This window comes from Cyanistes caeruleus, chromosome 7 (assembly GCF_971803275.1).
Source record: "Cyanistes caeruleus chromosome 7, bCyaCae1.hap1.1, whole genome shotgun sequence".
In the NCBI taxonomy this organism is placed as follows: Eukaryota; Metazoa; Chordata; class Aves; order Passeriformes; family Paridae; genus Cyanistes; species Cyanistes caeruleus.
In genome coordinates, this window is record NC_141707.1 from 35,206,880 (window position 1) to 35,225,834 (window position 18,955).

Here is an 18,955-nt window from a genome sequence, read left to right on the forward strand (position 1 = left end):
AGGGTAATTATTTTCAAACAAAGAGAAAAGGGGAGGGGGAAGCACATAGTGAAGGCCAAACATCTTCCTATCATTATTTTGAAAGTAAAAGAAAAATAAAGAATAACATGAAGGTGTTGTTGCAGGTGAGTGACTATTTTTAATGAAATGTAGTATTTGCCAAAATGTGGTTTATGAAAGAAATGAGTGGAAAAGTTACTGCAGCTGGAATTAGTGCCCAGTGATGGGCTAGTATTGATGACAAGTATTTATGATTCTCTCCACTCCTTAGACAGAACTTTAATGATATGCTTAGTTAGACCAAGGTGTAACTCTCCAAAGGCGGGAGAGACTAACAGGAAAAGAATATTGTCTTACAAATTCTTTAGCTCCATTTCTGAGCCTCCTTCAGAAACAGTTATTTCACACTATTTCTAAATAAAATGTGTAACTTTGATACCTTTCATGCGTTACAAATGTTTCTTAGGTGCTGGCAACCAGTCAACAAGACAAATATTCAGGTATTTTTAATTCTTAATAGATTATTTAATAATCAAGTAGTTTACAGTAAAAAACTGAGAACAGAAATCCAAGCAAAGTTTTCTTACAGAAAGATCTACAAACAGGTTTACAAATATAGTCTTAAAAATCCCTCACAAACGGTGGCAGTTTTCAATTCACTTACAAGTCAAGGCATTCATCAAAGTTGGGGTTTCTGCCCTGCTGATTTAAAGCCTTGCTTTGGACTTGGCTAGTTGCAATTTTCTACTTGACATATGTAACAGGAGCCTGCACAGCTTTAGTCCATCTAAAAAGAAAGAGAAGCAATCGGTTTCTCATTGTATGTTACAGGAAGTTAAAAAAATTTCATAAAGAGCATCTGTCATCAAGGAAATTTGCTCTTCCTTAAGACATTAAACAGTTAGATCACTATTTTTTTCAGCCTCAAATTACAGCATAGAAAACAGCAATCTCACATGTAAGTAACAACAAATCCACTCCCAAACATTTAATGAGCTTTTATCTGTTGTAATAAGAAAAACAGTAAAAACATATAGCATAAAACATCTACTAAAGAAGAAAAATGTAAAATTAATCTTATTTAAAACAGAAACATCTACATAGCCTGGTGATAAAAAAAGCTATTGGATGATTCTCCTCTGCATCCAGATGATGGCACTGAAATTCAGAGCTAACAGTGGAACTAATGTACATGTGTCATGTCTTTAAAAACTTTCCAGGTATGCTCAGTATAAATGAGAAATCACGTATTACTGACCACACTCTGGTACAGTCATCAGAATTTAAGGAATTAGCCATATAGCAACCCCTGCAAGAAAAGAATACATTTTCTAACTTGTAACCAGTCAGCTCTACAATGCCACTGTCAGCCCTCAGTCCTCCAGCAGATAGTTTGGGTTGACAACCAGATAGGGATCATCATCAAAAGTCTCCTCTTCTCTGGATCCTCTCAGTCCTGTCTGAGACAGTTCGATCAGAATGTGGTCCTGCAACAGAGAGAGATTTGTGTCAAAACAAGGGCAGAGAGGTTCGTTTGTACTCTTTGAAAGGCATTTTTGTATTGGTAGGGCCTCTTATTAATTAACCTTTTGAATTGTGAACTCCCTCTAACAGATTCTTAACAACAGCATTTAGTGGAAATCACTGCTATGTTGTATTCTTTCTGGGAACTTTTCAGCCTAGTGCTTTCCAACCTAATGGGTTTGTGTCTTTAAAAGTGAAAAGTAGCTTATTTTGTCATACCTTTTCCTCCAAACTGTCCATGTACCCCTCTGACTTAAGGCTATCCATTTAACAGAAGTGTTAATTGTATTTTTGTATCCTAATGTATAACTAATACTATAGAAATAGAGAAAAATACCACACTTCTATAGTGACATAGAATAGCACTTTGAACTTTTATTTATACACATCTCTAATTTATTACAGTGTTTTTTCTGTAATTACTGTAACAGGTGTTAAACAAAGAAGGCATATATACTACATCAGTCAATATAATGGAAGAAGAAAACAAAATGAGACATTTTTAATATATAAGTTACAGCCCTGTACAAGTTAAAAACCCTTTTTCACTATCCACACATCTCTATACATACATAATGTGTAAGTCGGTGAATGATCCTCTCTATGATCTTCTTTTTATTTATTAGCTCTTCTTCGGATTCAATTTCAGATTCGATTTCCTTTAGATACCAATTAATAAGTTCACTCCTCTTTAGTGCTGCCTCGTCCTCTTCTGCAGAGAAAATAATATGCATAAACACAGCAGCAGTAAACTACCACATAAACCACCCGAGAAAAGGATTTACACATTAACATTCACAATGCTGAAGAGAGAAACATGCTTTTTAAGATGTTTAGGAAATGTCAAACTTAAGGGTTTTTTTCTTAAAGTACCGTATTTTGCACAGGAGGGTGTTGTGTCATGGTTTAATTGGAGATAATTAGATTGAGAATCAAGCTTTCAGTTCTATGCTTCCAAGTGGCTTCCAAATTCCATCAGCTCTCAGCTTCAAGAAAACCAGTTCCAAGGACCCACACACCTTTCCTCTAAGTAAGGGCTAAAGAAACACCACTGTCACACAAAGCCAGGAGCCATCCTTCCACATGTACTCAGCATTTGAAACAGACCCTGTCATCTCCACAACCTTCCAAAAGCTTTGTAGCTTTAGTATCTGCTATGAGACAACTGCTGCATTTCATTGCAGGAGTAGCCTCATTGCAACTGAAATATCTTAGCTTCTAAAGAACTAATCCAGCCATTTGCTTAATGGCTGTGGTTGCCAACACGCATTAAAGCTCCTGCTCCAGTTTTCACTGCTGCAGACTCTTCTAGCTTGGTTACACTATTGTGTGCTACATACAAATCCTCTTCTGGCTTTGCTCTGCTGACATGCTGCTCCTCAGCTTAATGGGTTTTGATAAATGACTACGGTAACAGAGCTAGAAATTCCAAGAAGTCACCAGATGTAGTATTGTCATATGAGCATAGGTCTACACCTGACCTGTGAAATTTTTTGTCTCAACACAAGAGAAAATCCCACGTACAACAGCAAGAAATGCACTAGCAGTTGCTCCCTGAACTCAGGGTCTGCCTTCTTTGCAATTAAGAAATTCTTACCTTCCTCTGCTTTCCTGAGGTGCAGCACCAGGAGATTAGAAATCCGTCGGTACTCAGAGAAGCCCAGCCTGAGAGAAGCTTTGGGTGCAGCATCCTTGCTCACATCCTCAGAATGGCCATTGATCCCATTCACAAGACCATTGACCCCAGCTGGAGCTTCTGCCTCACCTGTTTGGACACATGCACACGTTTAAAGCTGCAATATCTTTTAGCTATTTAATACTCTGAGCCACTGAAAAGCCTTGCATTGACCAACCAGGTGAGTTGCTGAAGGAGGCTGAAGAAGCAAGAGAGTTAAGAACAGAAGTCCAGATTACTAGAGCTCATTAGATAAGAAACAGATGAGAAACTGAAGAGAAGCACATGCTCAATCAAGGTAAGCTGTAAAGACTGGAAGGACTTTCCCCTTTGAAAAATTTCTCTGTAAGGAATTTACCATTGACTCCATCTTGATCCTCTCGATCCTCCATTTGCTGTTCATCATCTTGGTCTAAATTGACATCAGGAGTCTCAACTCTAATGATGGACTTATTTAAAAGCCTGAAAGCCTCCTTCACATGTTTTGGATGAACCTGAGGAAGATTTGAAGAACAAATATTAAATAGGCACAGGAGCTCTTCTAGTTTTCCAACAGCTCCAGAAACTCATCTCTGACTCTGACAAAGGGATTTTCTACGCATCTCACCTGATTAAGCAGTAAAGACTGCAAGCTGAATTATATCCCATCACAAGTACTCCAAGGTCATGCAAGGTTACGGAGGGAAAAGCAGCCTGATTAATCTTTCAGGGTTTAGCAATCATGTGGAGTCGATAAAATTTTTACTAAGCCAAGAACATTTGGGGGAAAGATCAGTGGAGCAAGAAACATGAAATAAATTAGTCTGAACAGAGACAATATGAAAGAAAGAGAGATGTAATTAATGATACTATCCTCCAGAACTGAAAAGCAAAAGCTGGAAAAATCCTCTGTAGCTGAAACATAAACTAAAAGCTATCTGTTTTTTATAAGCTGAATTTAATTTAAAAGACCCCAAAGAGTGTTCTTACACAACCAGTGAGCAAAGTTCCATCCCTGCATGTGTCACATAGCCTCTAATCAACATTTCAAAAGGTCTGCTGGGTTTGAAAGTAGGGACTAGAGGGGAAGTAATCACACTACAGTTAACAGCCAGAACACAATGTGCTTTTCAGCAGTGGCTGATGTGAGCAGGAGCTCAGATCACACATACAGGTCCTCCTGGGGAGGTCCAGATACTTTGATGAACTTTGGCTTTTTTAGATTGTAAATGGAAGAGAGCCAAGAGATTACATGTGAAAGAACAGGAAAGAAACTGCCAACAGCCCTGGCTGACAGTAGTAGATGACTGCCATGACTTGAGGGGTGGGAGGCTGAGAGTGCTGAAACAGCTGTGATACAAAATCATGCAAGATCTCAGTTTGGACCAACTGACCTCAGTTTTACAAGTCATCCCTTAAAAACAGTGTTTTTGGTAGACAGACTCAGACTGAGTATGACCATGACCCCAAGTTCTCCTCCTCACCCACAGGACTATGTCCAATATCAGTCAAATAGCAAATGCAGAACTGCCACACATTTCTATGAACATTTCCCAAACTTCCATCAAGCCCCTGATACCTCATCACAGCAGTGCATACGGGCCATGGCCTCAGACAGGCGGATCATGCTCTCCAGCTGCCTCACTGTGATCCTCCAGGATGACTTGGTCACTCCAGAGCCATCGCGCTGCCGCAGCCGCTTGTACTGCTCCACTATGAAGTCCTCAGACTCCTTGGATATCTGTGTGGCATCAGAGTGACAGGAGTTCCAGTTCCAGGGTATTATAAAGCATTTTCTTCTTGCATTAGATCCTTTGCTGTATTGGCTACTGCTTTTATCTGAAATATTCTATGCTATACATGTACTCTATGAAAGTATAATGACAATCACATTAAGTTGAAATTATGTTGTAATAATGATTACACTTATCAAAGATAATGACATTACAGTAAGTACAGAGCATTAATTATTTCACAGCAGATATTTTTCTAATTTTTATTTTTCTGTTCCACTGACTTGTTTCCAGGCATAATTTGTGTCTCTCCCTACTAGACTGTTCTGTTTATAGACTTATAAAAAATCCAACACACAGCCCCATCCAAGCTGCTACTTGGATAGACCCAAAAGAAATCTGTAGTTAGACCGGTTTCTCATGTTCTGTAGATGACTAAAAAGCAAAGAAATAGGTACAATACCCTTTTAAAATAAAGACACACAAACTGTTTAAGCAGTAAGTCAGTAAAATACAAAATCTCTGCAGCAGCCATGTTGATTAACCCATGCCTGTGAGGTACAAGAAGACCATGAAGTGACCCCTCAATTGTTCTAGACCAAGGTTAAGAACTGCCATGGACTATAACAATTGGCTGGGTTTCTGGAGTTTATGAATACCAGGCTCCAAAATACAATCTGTTTCTAGGTAATAACTTGAGTTTATGTCTCTTTCCTTGAGAAAACACTATCCCAAGTGTCTTGGCATTTGCTGGAGAAAATTCTACTGCAGAGTGGCTGCTCTTTTGGACCTCCTCAGAGCAACTATTCCACAGTTTACTTGCTGGTAACATTAAAAAGTAACATTACCTTTGGTTTAAACTGTCTTGCAAAGAGCAGATACCTTCGGATATCATCCAAAGAATAGACACGGTCGACAGACTCCTCCACTCGGGAATGCAGATCCACTATGCGCCGGGCAATGGCGTAATCTACCACCTGGGATATTGGAGCTCTGTCAGGATCACTTGCACAGCATCAGCCAAAGAGCAAAACAACAGCTCTGTTCTTCCTTCCCATACCCCCTGCTCACTTGGAATCCTCAGAGCAGAGCTAGCCTTTCCAGTAGCCAAACTCTCTGCCAGGAGGTCCAGGAGAATGCCCTGGGGGTTTTTAATACAAGGAAACACAGCAGAGGAGGGATAAAAGGCAGTTTTAGGATTTATAACCTCTTGGAACTCTCCTGGGTTACGAGTTAGCCAGAGAACAGGCAGAAAGCAGCACTTTCCAGCGTGGGAACTTTCTTCCTTTTCAGTCTGCTCTGTTTCTCTCACCAGTCCCTTCTCAATTAAATAATCACTCTGAGCAGAACAGTGGCTGAACCAACATTAATCTCAGGATCTCATGCGTTCCCAAGGCAAATGCCACATAGACAGGTGGCAGCAGTCTCAGCCTTAGTGACCAGCCATTTGTAAAAATGACTAATGGTGTTAAGTTTGCAGGTCAAACCACTACAGGATGAAAAGACAGTGTCCTTGTGTTCAGCAGAGCATGTTCAAATTTGTACTGCCAGCTTTTAGCTGCACAGACAGAGCAGAAAAGCAGGAGCAAGACACTCTCATGAGATTTGCTTCACTCAAAACTGCCGAGGGCCACCAAAATGGTCAGAGGGCAGGAGAACATGATGTATCAGAGACCAGAAGAGCCAGGACTGTTCAGTTTGAAAGGAAAGCAACAGCTTCACTGGCTAGCATAGATGTGATGAAGCCAAATAGATCTTGGATAAGAGGCAACCCACATGAACTGAACCTTGAGAAATTCTGATTAGATATAACAGTTGTTATTTTTTGAACAAATGAGAGTTGTGACACATTGCAGGGGCCTGGAGAGACTGCAGAATCTCCATCCTTGGGGATACTCAAAAGTCAACAGGTCAAGTCTTGGCAAACTGTTCTCAAGGATCTGTTTGAGTGCACAGTTAGATTAGAGACCTCCAGGATCTTTTCTGACACAAACTATTCTGTAATTCCTTAAAATTACCTCATTACATTCATCTACAAGGATGAAGAAGAGATCAAAGCGGGACATGATGGGAGCTGACAGGTTGATATTTTGTTTCAGTGACTTGGATCTGTCATATCGGCCACCAACTGGGTTTGCTGCAGCCAAAATGGAGGTCCTGGCATTCAGAGTAGCCTGACAGTGGAGAAAAAAAAAATTAAAATAAATTAAAATAAATTTTAAAAAAAGTGTATCTGTGACCATTTCCTAAACCAACTCATTGCAACCCAAATAGGTCAGCATAATGCCTTTTAGATAGAGTTCAATGAAGGTATTACAACAATCACTCCTCAAAAGCATCCAAACTCCACTAACAAGCCCTTTCTAAGCGGGTCTCTGCCCTGAGACACAGTTTGATCAACACTGAAACACTGCCACACTCTTGCCAATAATAGTGAAACAAGCTATTAAAACTGCTTTCACAAGATTCTGTTTTTCTACAAACACACACCATTCTGTAACTTTTTTTTGGGTTACTTCAAGGTTAGGCTTTTCCCGTTTTCTGTTTCCTGTCCACTACTACCTCTTTTTACCTCTCAGTAACATTTCTGACTTTCTTTGGGTATGTGCCACAAAATCTTTGCAACAAGCAATCCCTGTCCTGCCACAGTGAGGCGGCTGCAGAGGTGACATAAAGATCTGGCAGGTGAAGCTACATCAGTACACATAACAAACATTGAGGTGATGCTACAGACTACAGAGAGGAGTAGTGCAAGCTACCTTCACTCCAGCTTTAGTAATGGATATTGTCTGCTGTTCCATTGCCTCATGAATGGCTACTTGATCCCGCACGTCCATCTTGTCAAATTCATCAATGCAACAAACCCCCTGCAGCAGAAGAATTAAAATAAGTGAGTCAGATTCAATCACTTTTGGAACAAAAAAGCATCACTAAGACCATTTAGGGCTCTCTGTCATTAGTCAAACTCATTCCAGGGATGCAGGAACCTCTCCCGTTCCCAGACTCACGTTATCTGCCAGCATCAGTGCTCCAGCCTCAATGACAAATTCGTGGGACTCTTCATCTTTCACCACAGCTGCCGTCAGACCCGCGGCACTGGAGGCTTTGCCACTGGTGTACACAGCACGAGGACTGAACTCATCCACATGCCTGTGGAAAAGAGTAATAAAACCTCCAGTATTTTATCTATGATATTTTTAATTGTGCAATTATGTTTTATTTTTAATATTCAACGTCCTTTGAAAATATTGAAAAATTTGAAAAAATATTTGGAAATTCGTAAGTTGAGTTAGCTTTAGCCCTGTTCAAATACTTCTGCCACATCCACACAATCTCTGGGAAATATTCTCAAGTATTTTACTTCCCTTTCCTATGTTTAACACAGAAAAAGTGCACATTTATAGCTCCAGTCACGACTGGACAATATTTAAATACTGAGTCTTAATCTTACTTTAGAAACTGACTCTTGGCTGTACTTGGATCACCAACAATACAAACATTGATGTCCCCACGCAATGAAGTGCCTTCTGAAGTGGTCTTGGGAACTCCTCCAAAGAGCATCAGCAGGACTCCACGTTTTACTTCATCATTACCTGCCCCAGAAAAGACATTAAACTAAACATTCAAAGAAAACACCACAATTTTCCTATTTTAAAAAACCTTCATCCCACTAGAATTTTAGAGCATTTGGGCACATCCGCTCGGAATTCACCTGTTTGCTAAATATCCACTAAAACCTGTAGGGTTCAGTAGAAGAACACCTGACATCAAACTCAACCCTTTAGATTGGGCTTGCAGGCCTCAATGATTAAACACCACAAATAGTCAAAAAATAGATTTTCCTCTTCTAGCACAACCAGTGCTGAGGGGGAGAGTTTGTGGTAGCTGGCACAGGGCTTTCAACCTTTCCCAAAAACTACAGAAACAGCAAAAGGAATTAATATTTACACAAGTGCAATCTTCTGTCTCTGAGGCCACAAATGGATTCTTACCATGGATAGTGGGGAAGAGGCTGGTGCACAGATTATGGTAAAGGTTCTTATCTTGGCTCATTTCAAAAACCTTTTCCCATTCTTTCACAGACATTTGGTTTTTAATGCTTTCTGCAGTCTGTTCTTCATCTCGGAGCTCTTTTCCACCAAACTAAACCAAGGAAAGAAAACAGCAATAAAAGTAATAACAGAGTCATTAATGAATGTGAGCACTGCAGACAGCAGAAAAACTTGCTCTGAAATCTAGATGGGAGGAACACATTCTGAAAAGCTGCCCTTAGGCTAAGTAACCTCATCACCTTGTACCTTTAAAAACCAATAGCAAATTTCCTTGCAGGCAAAATCAATGGTGCAACTTCAGTTAGTGAGCAAATCCCAAGCGAGTTGCTTGTAGAAAGATTAAAAAAAGAATAAAACCAATATGACTTCCTTTGACTAAAACTGTCTTTGTAAGCATTCTAACTGGAACTTCCAAGGTCTTCTGCTGCTCTGAAATGAGGGCCAGAAACTTCTACTCCCAGAACATACCAGATACTCTTTTTATGCTATGTGATGGTGATGCAGTTAGCAGAATGATAATTACAGTACCATGCCAAAACCCACATATAGTCAGTATTACTTGTGCTACAGTAGCATTCCAAGATGTCACTTGATAAACCAGAGGGAACAAAAAGGACCCCTGTTTTCTGTGACAAAATGCAGCAATAGGATTTCCTGGAAGAAAAGGAAATGCTGCAAAAATGGATGAAAGCTGAATGGAAATACATGTGCTAGTTAGCTGTTTAGAACAAACTGTAACATTGGCAAATAACCACACCTGTGAAAAATGCTATGAGCAACAAAAAGAAGAAAAGAACCTTGCTATGTAAATTCAATGAGCATATAAAGACAGTCAAACCAACACAGAAAGGTGACATGCACGCAAACTTATAGCTTTACCCATTCCTGCATCCTAATTTGAGGGAAAACCATACAGAACAGAAATCACCAACAACTTTAAATCCCCTTTCTCTGCAGACTCACCCGTGGATTTGTCGGTGCAACGTAACAAGCCAGAAAGACGAGCTTATAGGAGAGCTCCCGGACCCCGAGGGCGCGCAGCCCCCGGATGCCTTCGCTTTCGTAGCCCTCTGTCCCTGTCACCCGTGAGCTGGTTTCTGCACGCAACCCTGCCGGTGAAATGGGAGTCAGGACAGCAGCTCCCAGCACGAGCAGGAAGGACACCTCATGGAGGTCATGAGTAGCAACAAACCTGGTGTGGAGAGCTGGGACACATCAGGCACGACAATGAGTGAGCCGGTGAAGTCACATTTATCACCTGCCTGGGCAGATTCCACGGCCTCTGCGCGCAGGATCACCTCCACGCTGCGCGGAATGCTGCCACGCGGCAGCTCGCCCTGCGTCTCCTGGATGCGCACCTGGCAGGGAGAGAAGTTTCAACACTGAGCACGTCACCAGGAATGAAACTGCTTCAAAAGCTACACTGCTAATAGATGTGCTAAACAAAATCAGACTGCTGCCATCCACGTCAGTGCCTCTCACAATACAACAAACTGCCAAAAATCCATTCACTAATCAGCATCTAAGGAGTCCTGGAGCAGGTTAGAGGATGTACGAGGGCCACTGTGACAATTATGAAAAGTAACCTGAAAATTTCAGTTAATGTGGCTGACATAAAATACAACTGTGGGATGTGAAGTGCTGACGATTTGGAAGAGTAACCGGCAAGAGCAAAACTCTGCAGATACCAATAAGCAGCTCTTTTCATACTTGTATAAAGCAGCTACACATGATGTATTGGCAACATGAGACTAACTCTGGCTTGAATATGTGAGGTTTCTGTGGCTTACTTAGGCAATAAATGTCACACAGCAAAACTAATAATTTCTCATTCTTAAACATAAGTCTTCCAGACACAGAAAGAAACCTTTTGCAAAAAGTGCCTTTTCTTGAGGTCTTTTCTTGACACTGACAGAACAAAAAATTAGCCATCTTCAATGTGTAGAAGTACAAACACCTTCCAAATACCACAGGAACATTACTGGTTGTCATCACCCTCCCATATCACCCCTGTACCTTTTGGAAATCAACAAATCTCGATTTGTTTGTGTCCAGCAGGAATCTCCTTCTGTTGGCACAGACTGGGTTTCTGCAGATGTTAGGCAGGGTGTATTTGAATTGCTGCTCCACATCCTTGATCACTGTCTGGCAGTCGAGGCACAGGAAGGTTCCACTGACCAACTCTGGATGGACGGGGTGGCTACGAACCACCTGCCCACTGATGCGCAGCAGGGAGCCAATTTTTGCTGAAGTCAGTTCTCGAATTCTATTTATAACAGAAATTCATAAGGATTAAATTATTGAGTTGACAGTTTTAGGCCCAGGGTACTAAGATACAATACAGTGTGAGTCTGACTAAAGAACTGCTGAAACAAACAAAAGAAACAAGCTTACTACAATATATTCTCATTATATGATTTTATATAAACTGTTAGATTAATACTAAAGGTAAACTAATGCAAAAATTACATCACTGATATTTAAAAAGCAATACACACGAAATTTTTTTGAACTAAAGAGGTTACACTTGTTTGTGAAATATGAATTTAAGTATCTGAAAAGTATATGAAAAACTGTGTTCAAAAAATCTCCTGCATAAGATCAGGAAACTTTGTTACAAGTGTACTGGCCAACAGCACACTTCAAACTACATAACTAGAACATTTTCAGCATGCTTTGACACATTTTTCCCTGGTAGTAAAACAGCACAAGTTTCTGGAATTACTAATAATCTTACTTGTGTCTGGTAGGCAGGTCCTGGAATGCAACATAAAAGTCTTTGTTTGCAGGAACATTTCCGTGGTCTCTGGCAAAAGTCTTTGTTGCTCGACACAGGTATGGATAAACCCTGAAATATGGGGAAAAAAACCTTCAAATTTTAGAGAAGCTATCAAATACTTTCCCTGCTTTAGATTACATAAAGGCTTGTATCAGATTTTCAGGTTCTGGCTTTTAATGCTATGTTGTATAACCCAAAAAAGACTCTAAATATGAGTGTGAGATAAACGTGAGATCACTGCATAATAATGTTATTTGCACAATCGCACTGTTGTTTGATAATATATTTTTTTAAGTCTCATTTTATGGCACTTTTATCCTTATGTTAAGAAACATCTTCAAAATAAGTGACCAACTTAATAATATATTGTCAGAGCATGAAATTTTAGTTTATTCTGCATTCTCATACTGACCACCTACATTACCACAATAAGTGCAATTATGTGGTTAACTCATGGTTTCCAGAGGGGAATCTACAGAGAAAATTTTTTAGCCAGTAAAAAAATAAAATCTTAAAAAATAAGCCTCTTATTTTCCTACATAAAAGCAAGACATTGTGGGCCTGAGACTCCAGCAAAGCTCAGCTTTACCTGAAAAAAAACCCCACTCTACATTTTACCTGTAAAATTCCTCCTGAATAGTGGTAGAGAGCTGCTGATTGAACTGCTCCAAATCCGCAAAGCTGACGATCAACGTGTTCCGCTCTGGCCGGATCAGTTCTTCAGCATCTCGCAAGTACTTGACCTCCCCATCACTGTTTTGGAACCTGAAAGTGACTCAGGAAAACGTTTCACAGTCACATACCAGGCAGCAATTAAATATTTCTGAATTCAGGAAAAAAGACAGAGAAAAGGATCACACACATTCAGGCATCCCACAGTCCCTAGCAAAGCCCTTTTCCAACTATGTTTCTTAATCCACCCCCTTGCTATGTCTGCCCTATCCAGACTCTAGGACAGACACACCAGGTTTACATTTCATAGAGCAGGAGAGTTATCCCAGTGCCAGACAAAATTGCTCTGCACCAGCAAACAAGGTTCTGTTTCCTCTGGGTGATGTTAATGGTTTCCTTATTAGATGCGGAAGGGCCCCTCAGGAGGCAATACGCAGGGAGCCAGATGTAATAATGTGTACATTAAACAAACAGCAGAAAGGGTTTTCAATACAGCTGGACAAAACATTGTTAAAAGGGACCAAATGCACCTAAAAAATCATGTAATCATAGAATCGTTTGGTTTAGAAGGAATTTTACGATCATCTCGTTTCAACCCCCTGCCACGTGCAGTAACACCTTCCACAAGACCAGGCTGCCCAAAGCCACATCCAACCTGGTCTTGTTCACTTCCAGGACATCCCAAGTCCTCTGGGCAAAGTTTCCGCGGAAACTCTCCGAGAAGTGCTTTGCCTAGCAAGAAAACAGCGTGCTGCCTTCCTACAGGTTCCTCCCGGCAGAGCCGGAGACCACAGCAGAGCCTCTCCAGCTGAACGTCAAGGGGAGGGGACACCAGGCCCTGACAGGATCTTGCCAAATGGCGGCCCCTCCGTGAGGCGCTGCCGGCCCGCCACCCGCTGTCGGCCCTGCCCGTCCGCCGGCAGGCCCGGCCCCCGGCACTCACTCCTCTAGGAAGTCCAAGAACAACTTCTGGCACTTCTCGGCCACTTCATCGCGGATCTGCTGGTGCTGCGGCGCCGCGCCCGCGCCCCCCACCGCCGCCACTGCCAGATCCATCCCGATCGCTGCCGCTGGTCCTCCCGGCCCCACAGCGGTTCGCGCCACGCCGCGCACCACGTGGGCTGCGCGCCCGCCGCGCCGACCAATCAGCGGCCGCTGTGAGGCAGAGCCCCGCCCCCCGCGGTCGTTTTCGCGCCAAAGACGGGGCGCGGGCGGGCCCGGGGGCGGGCTCTGAGGAAGCGGCGGGCAGCAACGCCCCGAGCTGCGCTGCCAGGGACAGCAGCGGGGCCGGCTGGGGGTTTGTCGGCGAACTGCTCAGTGCTGCGGACGGCTTAGAGCAGTGCCAGAGCTGCACAGTGTTTCCCATTGAGAAACAGAGGCATAGAATGCCAAAGGGTTCTAAGGGACCTTAAAGACCATCTAGTCCCAACCAACCTGCCATGTGAGGGACACCTCCCACTCGACCATGTAGCTTCAGGGCCTTATCTCCAACTTGGTATTGAAACTGTCAGGGATGGGGAATCCACAACCTCCCTAAGCAACCCGTTCTCACCATGAAAAGTCTCACCATGCTCACAGCACAGAATTTCTTCCTAATATCTCATTTAAATTCCCGTTTTTCACTTTGTCTCCATTCCCCTTGTCCTGTCACTACAGTTCTTGACAAGGAGTCTTCCCTGTAGCCTCTTCAGATACTGGAAGGTTGCTATGAGGTCTCCACACAACCTTCTCTTCCCTAGGCTCAACAGCCCAAACTTTCTCAGCCTGTTTTCAGGTGAGGTGCTCCACTCCTTTTATCAACTTCATAGCTGTCTTGTAGACTTTCTCCAACAGTTTCATGTCCTTATGCTAGGGATACCAGAACCACAGGCATGGAGATGTCAGCCGTGGGCAGCTTCAGCACAACAGCTGCAGTAAAACTTCCACACGGCACTGCTTTGCCCAGTTAGAAATCAGCTATGGTAGCTGAAGTTAAAATGTGCTGTGGCCAGGGCACTGCCGAGGAATCCCCGAGCCAGGGAATCCCCACAATGTGTGCAAGAGGCACTTGGGCAGCTGCTCGCTGAGGGGACCCACACCATGGATCATTTCCAGCTTCTGAAGAACTGGCCCAGGTGGAAAGGGTGGAAAGCATGCCAGGTGAGGGTCAGGTTACCGTCTGGACACTTGGCTCCTCATTGGCACCATTGCAGGACGGTTGAAGGCAACATTTGCCAAGCGGTGCCATGGCTCACAGCCATTCCCGAATGGCAGCTGCTGGCACACAGCGCCTGCCAGCAGGAACCGCTTCAACATCTATGAAAAATTGCTTAGAACTGCTCTGCCACCTGCAAAGTCATTAATCTCTGCCCTAAATTGGGAATTTTGCTGTAATTAAGTAGCTAAGGGCTCTTTTTCAGTTTTGAAACACTTTCAGAAGTGCCAGCAGCCTCCTGTAGCAGTCTTTGTTCATGTTGTGGTGCACTTGCCACATAGTGAACAGAGATTTAACTGCAAGATGGTAAGAAAACAAGAGAATTGTAGAACTAACTTGGTAATTTTTAAAACACTTGTGGTGAGTAAATTCCATTTTTTGTGAGATCGTATTAGGAAAAATGTGCACAAATTGGTTGTGAGGCTTGTTTTAAAAGAAGTAATCCATCCTAGATGATTTCTCTCTCTCAAAAAAGAAGCTAGTATTACCCAAAGAAGAAACAGTAAATAATTGAAATCTGTTTCAGTAGGTTTCTGGAACCCCAGTATGAAGGCAGCCATATGGTGCTCCACAATGGGTATTGTCAAGGCACTCTCCTCCATCCCTTGCTTTCACATGGAGTGGTGTCCAATATGCCCAGAATTGACAGGCACTAGGTAAAAGCACAAAGTTTTCCTACTTTTACTCTTCCCTTCCTCCTGCCCTGGGCCCACTGGGCAGGGAGCAAGCAGCTGTGAGGTGCTGTGCACCAGGATTATCCCAGCAGGTGTGGGCAGCCATGGGGAGCCAGGCCTGCACTTGGCTGCCAAAAGAACAGCCTGAGTCCTCTTTCCCACTGGGCAGATTCAAACAGCTCAGCGAACACAGATGGGTTTTCACAGGAAAATGGTGCAGATAAACTTCAGAAGCAAACTGAAGCTTTGTGTTTGTTCTGAGCAGACACACTCCCTGGATATTCTAAAAAATGTGCTTTATAGTTTCTTAGTTTAAAAAATTGCACTACTGTAATTGCCATCTGTATATAATGAGAGAAAACAAAACCAAAACCATTTTACCTGGTGAAGAGAAAGCACCAATGTGGACTCCTTGTAAACTGGTAAACTTCCTGCAAGTTACTGGAAATAAAGGACAGTACAGGTTTTACTTTTCCAGAACTATTACAGCAGACTTACTACCTATCAAAAGACTCCAAAGGTCTTCTAGACCTTCATTATTTGCAGTGTTTCAAACTAAGTTCTAACACTGTGCAGCTCCCACTAAAGTGTCCTGTTAAGATGACACTCAGGACAAATGCATTTTGCATTTTGATTTATGATCGTAATTATTTTCTCTTAGCTAAGAAAGGCTGCATTTATGAAAGCATACAAAGGAATGGGGGCCTCCATCCTAATTCTTGTTCTTCTGCAGTTACTGTGAATAAATCAAGCTAGAGCATGATTTTGAATAACTCCTAACAGAATTGGTATAAGCACAGTTATTAAAGGCATGTATGAACAAAACTTGCTGTCAGATCTAGAAAAAGAAACAGCACCCAGGATATTTCTTTTGTGGACAGGAAATTTAAGTCAGTAATTTTGCTCTTGGTTAGAAGAATGCACATCCAAAGTGGAATATATTACCAGTTCTGTATGAACAAAGGTAATTAAATCAAATTCATTCCAGTTAGCTTACCTAAATAAACAACTGTTTTGAAACTTGGATCCATCAGTAATAAGTCTGTGACAAGGAGGTGTGTTTATAATCCACTTAGCTTTGCAAACTACAGCCGGCTACAGTGTAAGATTTTCAAGTTAATAATTTGGGGAAGATTCCATAGTAAATTAATTACAATTGACTCATAAGCAAAGCTGCTAAGTATTATTCCTTGAATTGTGTGACTTCTAAACAAAGTTTAACTTCTACATTTCCAGTACTTTACCTGACTGACCTTTAGTATGATTGTTTTCTAATGGAGAACTCTTGTCATAAGACATTAAAATTAAGTCTTGTTCCACGGCAGCTGCAAAGATGATTTGCCCTTTTGTAAAACTCTACACAATTTATACACAGCCTCACTGACCTTTCTGTAGCATAACCAATATGTAACTTCCCTGACATTTAAAAATCAAGGTAACACAGACCATCCACACCATACCTCCTACTGAAAACCTGATCATGTAAAATGTTAAACAAAAAACAAGTCAGGAATTACAAATATGTATGAATATTAGAGTAACTATTGCAGTACCCAAGTCAGGAATTTAATCCTTTGCTCTTTGGCAGCAACGCTTAAAAAATGTTTCAAATTTGAAAACCAACTCTCAGATGCAGCCTACAAAAGGAAGTTTCAGATATGCTGGCACCTCTCCAAATGCAGGGAACATTCTCTGGCTTGGGAGGAGGAGGACAATGAGTGGCAGCTTTGTGCACTACTCCAGACTGAGGAGTTCATGTAAGTGAATAATCAAAGAAAAAGTATGTCTAGAAAGAATTTCAGAAGCACTCTGCTTACAGAAACACTCAATTTTTCTAAGTGTACAAAGTTGGGCTGTTCACAGCATTTATAAATAAAAAAACACCCTGAAATAGGTTGGCTTACATAATTTGAGGTTTTTTCCATTGGTAAAAGATGCATGAAATCCTTGTTCTGTTTGTTATCTCATAGGCTGGGTCAGGCAGGAAAACACATGACCTGCTCTCAAACCCACTATCCATTTCTTTTCTGAGAATATTATATATCCCTTGTGTGTTCCATGAGCATGTGTAAATTTGCAATCATTCTCAAATAATAGCCTCTCAGGCCTGTGGCTTTCATACAACTTTCACAAAAATGCAGAGAAGATAGAAAATAAATTTAAACTTTAGACAGCTATTACATCTGTAAAAAAAACAAACAAAAAAAACCTTATTGATTCATTATCTTGTGAGGATACAAAGCAAAAAACCAGACAAATCTGTATCTAATTTACTTTGAGAGCTTTATTTCAACCTATTTTAACAACTTCTTATGAAGATTTCTTGTTAAGAATGTTCCCACCTGCTTTCTTACCTGACACTCATGTAAATTATCAACTGGCTCTCTGGTCTCTCCAGATTTTTAAATTGCAAGCATCCAGTCACTTTATCTTGGAGCCAGTACTTCAGAATATTCAATCTTGCTGACATAAGTTAAAAATGCAAAATGGTTATTGCATAATTTATTAAAATGTTTAGAAAAATGATACAGTTTAATGTGACACTAAAATACTAATCCAAAGTATCCCATTTTCATTAAAAATGTGCAGCTGCCAATACAAAGAGTCTTGATCTGTTAAAATATTTTCCTTTAAATAAACAAATAAGCATAAAAAAAATTACTGTGGCACTTAATAAAGGAGAATTTTGTTTTTAATTGCATATCATAATGCTCAAATCAATCAATACACGTTCATCAGCAGCAGGGGCTATGCCTGCAGTCAGGTCCTATTTGCAGGGCAGAGCATTCCCAACTCTCAGAGCAGCTCCTGTCAGGGCGTCAGGCGTTTGGGATCCCTCGGGAACATGGAGGTCTGACGGACATTGTGCAGCCCCAGGTACAGCATGGTTACTCTCTCCAGCCCTAGAGCAGATGAAAACAGCCCATCAACACTGCCAGCCTTTGTTCAAAGCCCCAAAGGAGCTGCAGGTCCTTCCCAGCTGGGGCCAGCCTCACACAGCAGTGTGAGCACAGCCCATGATATAGGCACTTCTAATTCTTGGGGCTCTAAGCACCCCAGCCATGGTGGGTGGAACCCAGATGCACACTTGTTTTTCCATACACCTCCTATGTTAAGGTTTCAACACAGTTGAACAGTTTGAACCCAGTGTTAATCCTCATGGCATCTCCTGTTTGGCTGGTACTTTGCCATGAGGACCATGTACTCTGAAGGAAAGATGCATCTTCAGCTTCCTTGGTGTCAGTCCTGACCGGCCTGAATTATTTTGGATTACCTGCCAATGTTGCATGCTCCCTAACAGATGCACAAGCAATCACTTATTTCTCCTCACTGCAAAACACCTTCATCAAATACACAGAGACCAGTGGCTGCTGGTATGATGGTGACTTTGATAAATCCATACATAATACACTATTTTCTTGCTTCATTAAATTTTCCTCATTGGTCAAATTTGAAAGTAATGTGCCTGGCTAGTGAGATGGCACTTTTTCTTGGGATAACCTTCTTTGTAAACTCGCCAGACTGTGCCATTAGTATTTTGCCTATTTATTTTATGATGATCCTTAAATTTGAGCTTCTCTCCTTATATTCTCCAGGATAAACAGCCCCACAAATTTACCTAATAAGGTCACTATTCAGAATTTTATACTGAACTCTGCTTGGTACTGAGCAG

At 41.6% G+C, this 18,955-nt stretch overlaps 2 protein-coding genes across 5 annotated transcripts in view; both read right to left on the reverse strand.

Moving 5' to 3' along the window:
- Positions 1–503: 503 nt before the first annotated feature.
- MCM6 (minichromosome maintenance complex component 6) lies at positions 504–17,752 on the reverse strand. Of its 3 annotated transcripts, XM_086898697.1 has the most exons (19): positions 17,637–17,752; positions 15,664–15,723; positions 12,361–12,507; positions 11,701–11,811; positions 10,980–11,229; positions 10,156–10,321; positions 9,927–10,072; positions 8,904–9,054; positions 8,363–8,504; positions 7,920–8,061; positions 7,671–7,778; positions 6,930–7,085; positions 5,760–5,888; positions 4,758–4,919; positions 3,558–3,693; positions 3,122–3,289; positions 2,097–2,236; positions 1,337–1,487; positions 504–787 (listed from the first exon to the last, which is right to left on the reverse strand). In XM_086898697.1, the coding sequence occupies exons 1-18, from the start codon at positions 17,750–17,752 to the stop codon at positions 1,374–1,376; spliced, it is 2,544 nt and encodes an 847-aa protein (XP_086754823.1). In that variant the 3' UTR covers positions 504–787; positions 1,337–1,373. The 3 variants fall into 3 exon arrangements, with proteins under 3 accessions (XP_086754823.1, XP_086754822.1, XP_086754824.1); XM_086898696.1 differs by having other exon boundaries at positions 504–1,487; XM_086898698.1 differs by lacking the exons at positions 15,664–15,723; positions 17,637–17,752 and adding an exon at positions 13,358–13,565.
- The window catches only part of DARS1 (aspartyl-tRNA synthetase 1), a 36,657-nt gene continuing 35,248 nt past the window's right edge, over positions 17,547–18,955 (reverse strand). For both annotated transcript variants that reach the window (XM_023931383.2, XM_086898699.1), the window contains exon 16: positions 17,547–18,185. In XM_023931383.2, the coding sequence (XP_023787151.1) occupies positions 18,094–18,185 (92 nt within the window). In that variant the 3' untranslated portion in view covers positions 17,547–18,093. The remainder of the gene's footprint in view (positions 18,186–18,955) is intronic.

Bases quoted from the DNA above. Each gene is read 5' to 3' on its own strand.
- MCM6 (XM_086898697.1), bottom strand. From the start codon at position 17,752: ATGTCAGCAAGATTGAATATTCTGAAGTACTGGCTCCAAGATAAAGTG. The intron at 8,062-8,362 runs GTAAGATTAAGA...TCTTTTCCACAG, and splicing joins GCCAAGAGTCAGTTTCTAAA to GCATGTGGATGAGTTCAGTC. The intron at 3,694-4,757 runs GTATCAGGGGCT...AATCTTCCTCAG, and splicing joins GTATGCACTGCTGTGATGAG to GTTCATCCAAAACATGTGAA.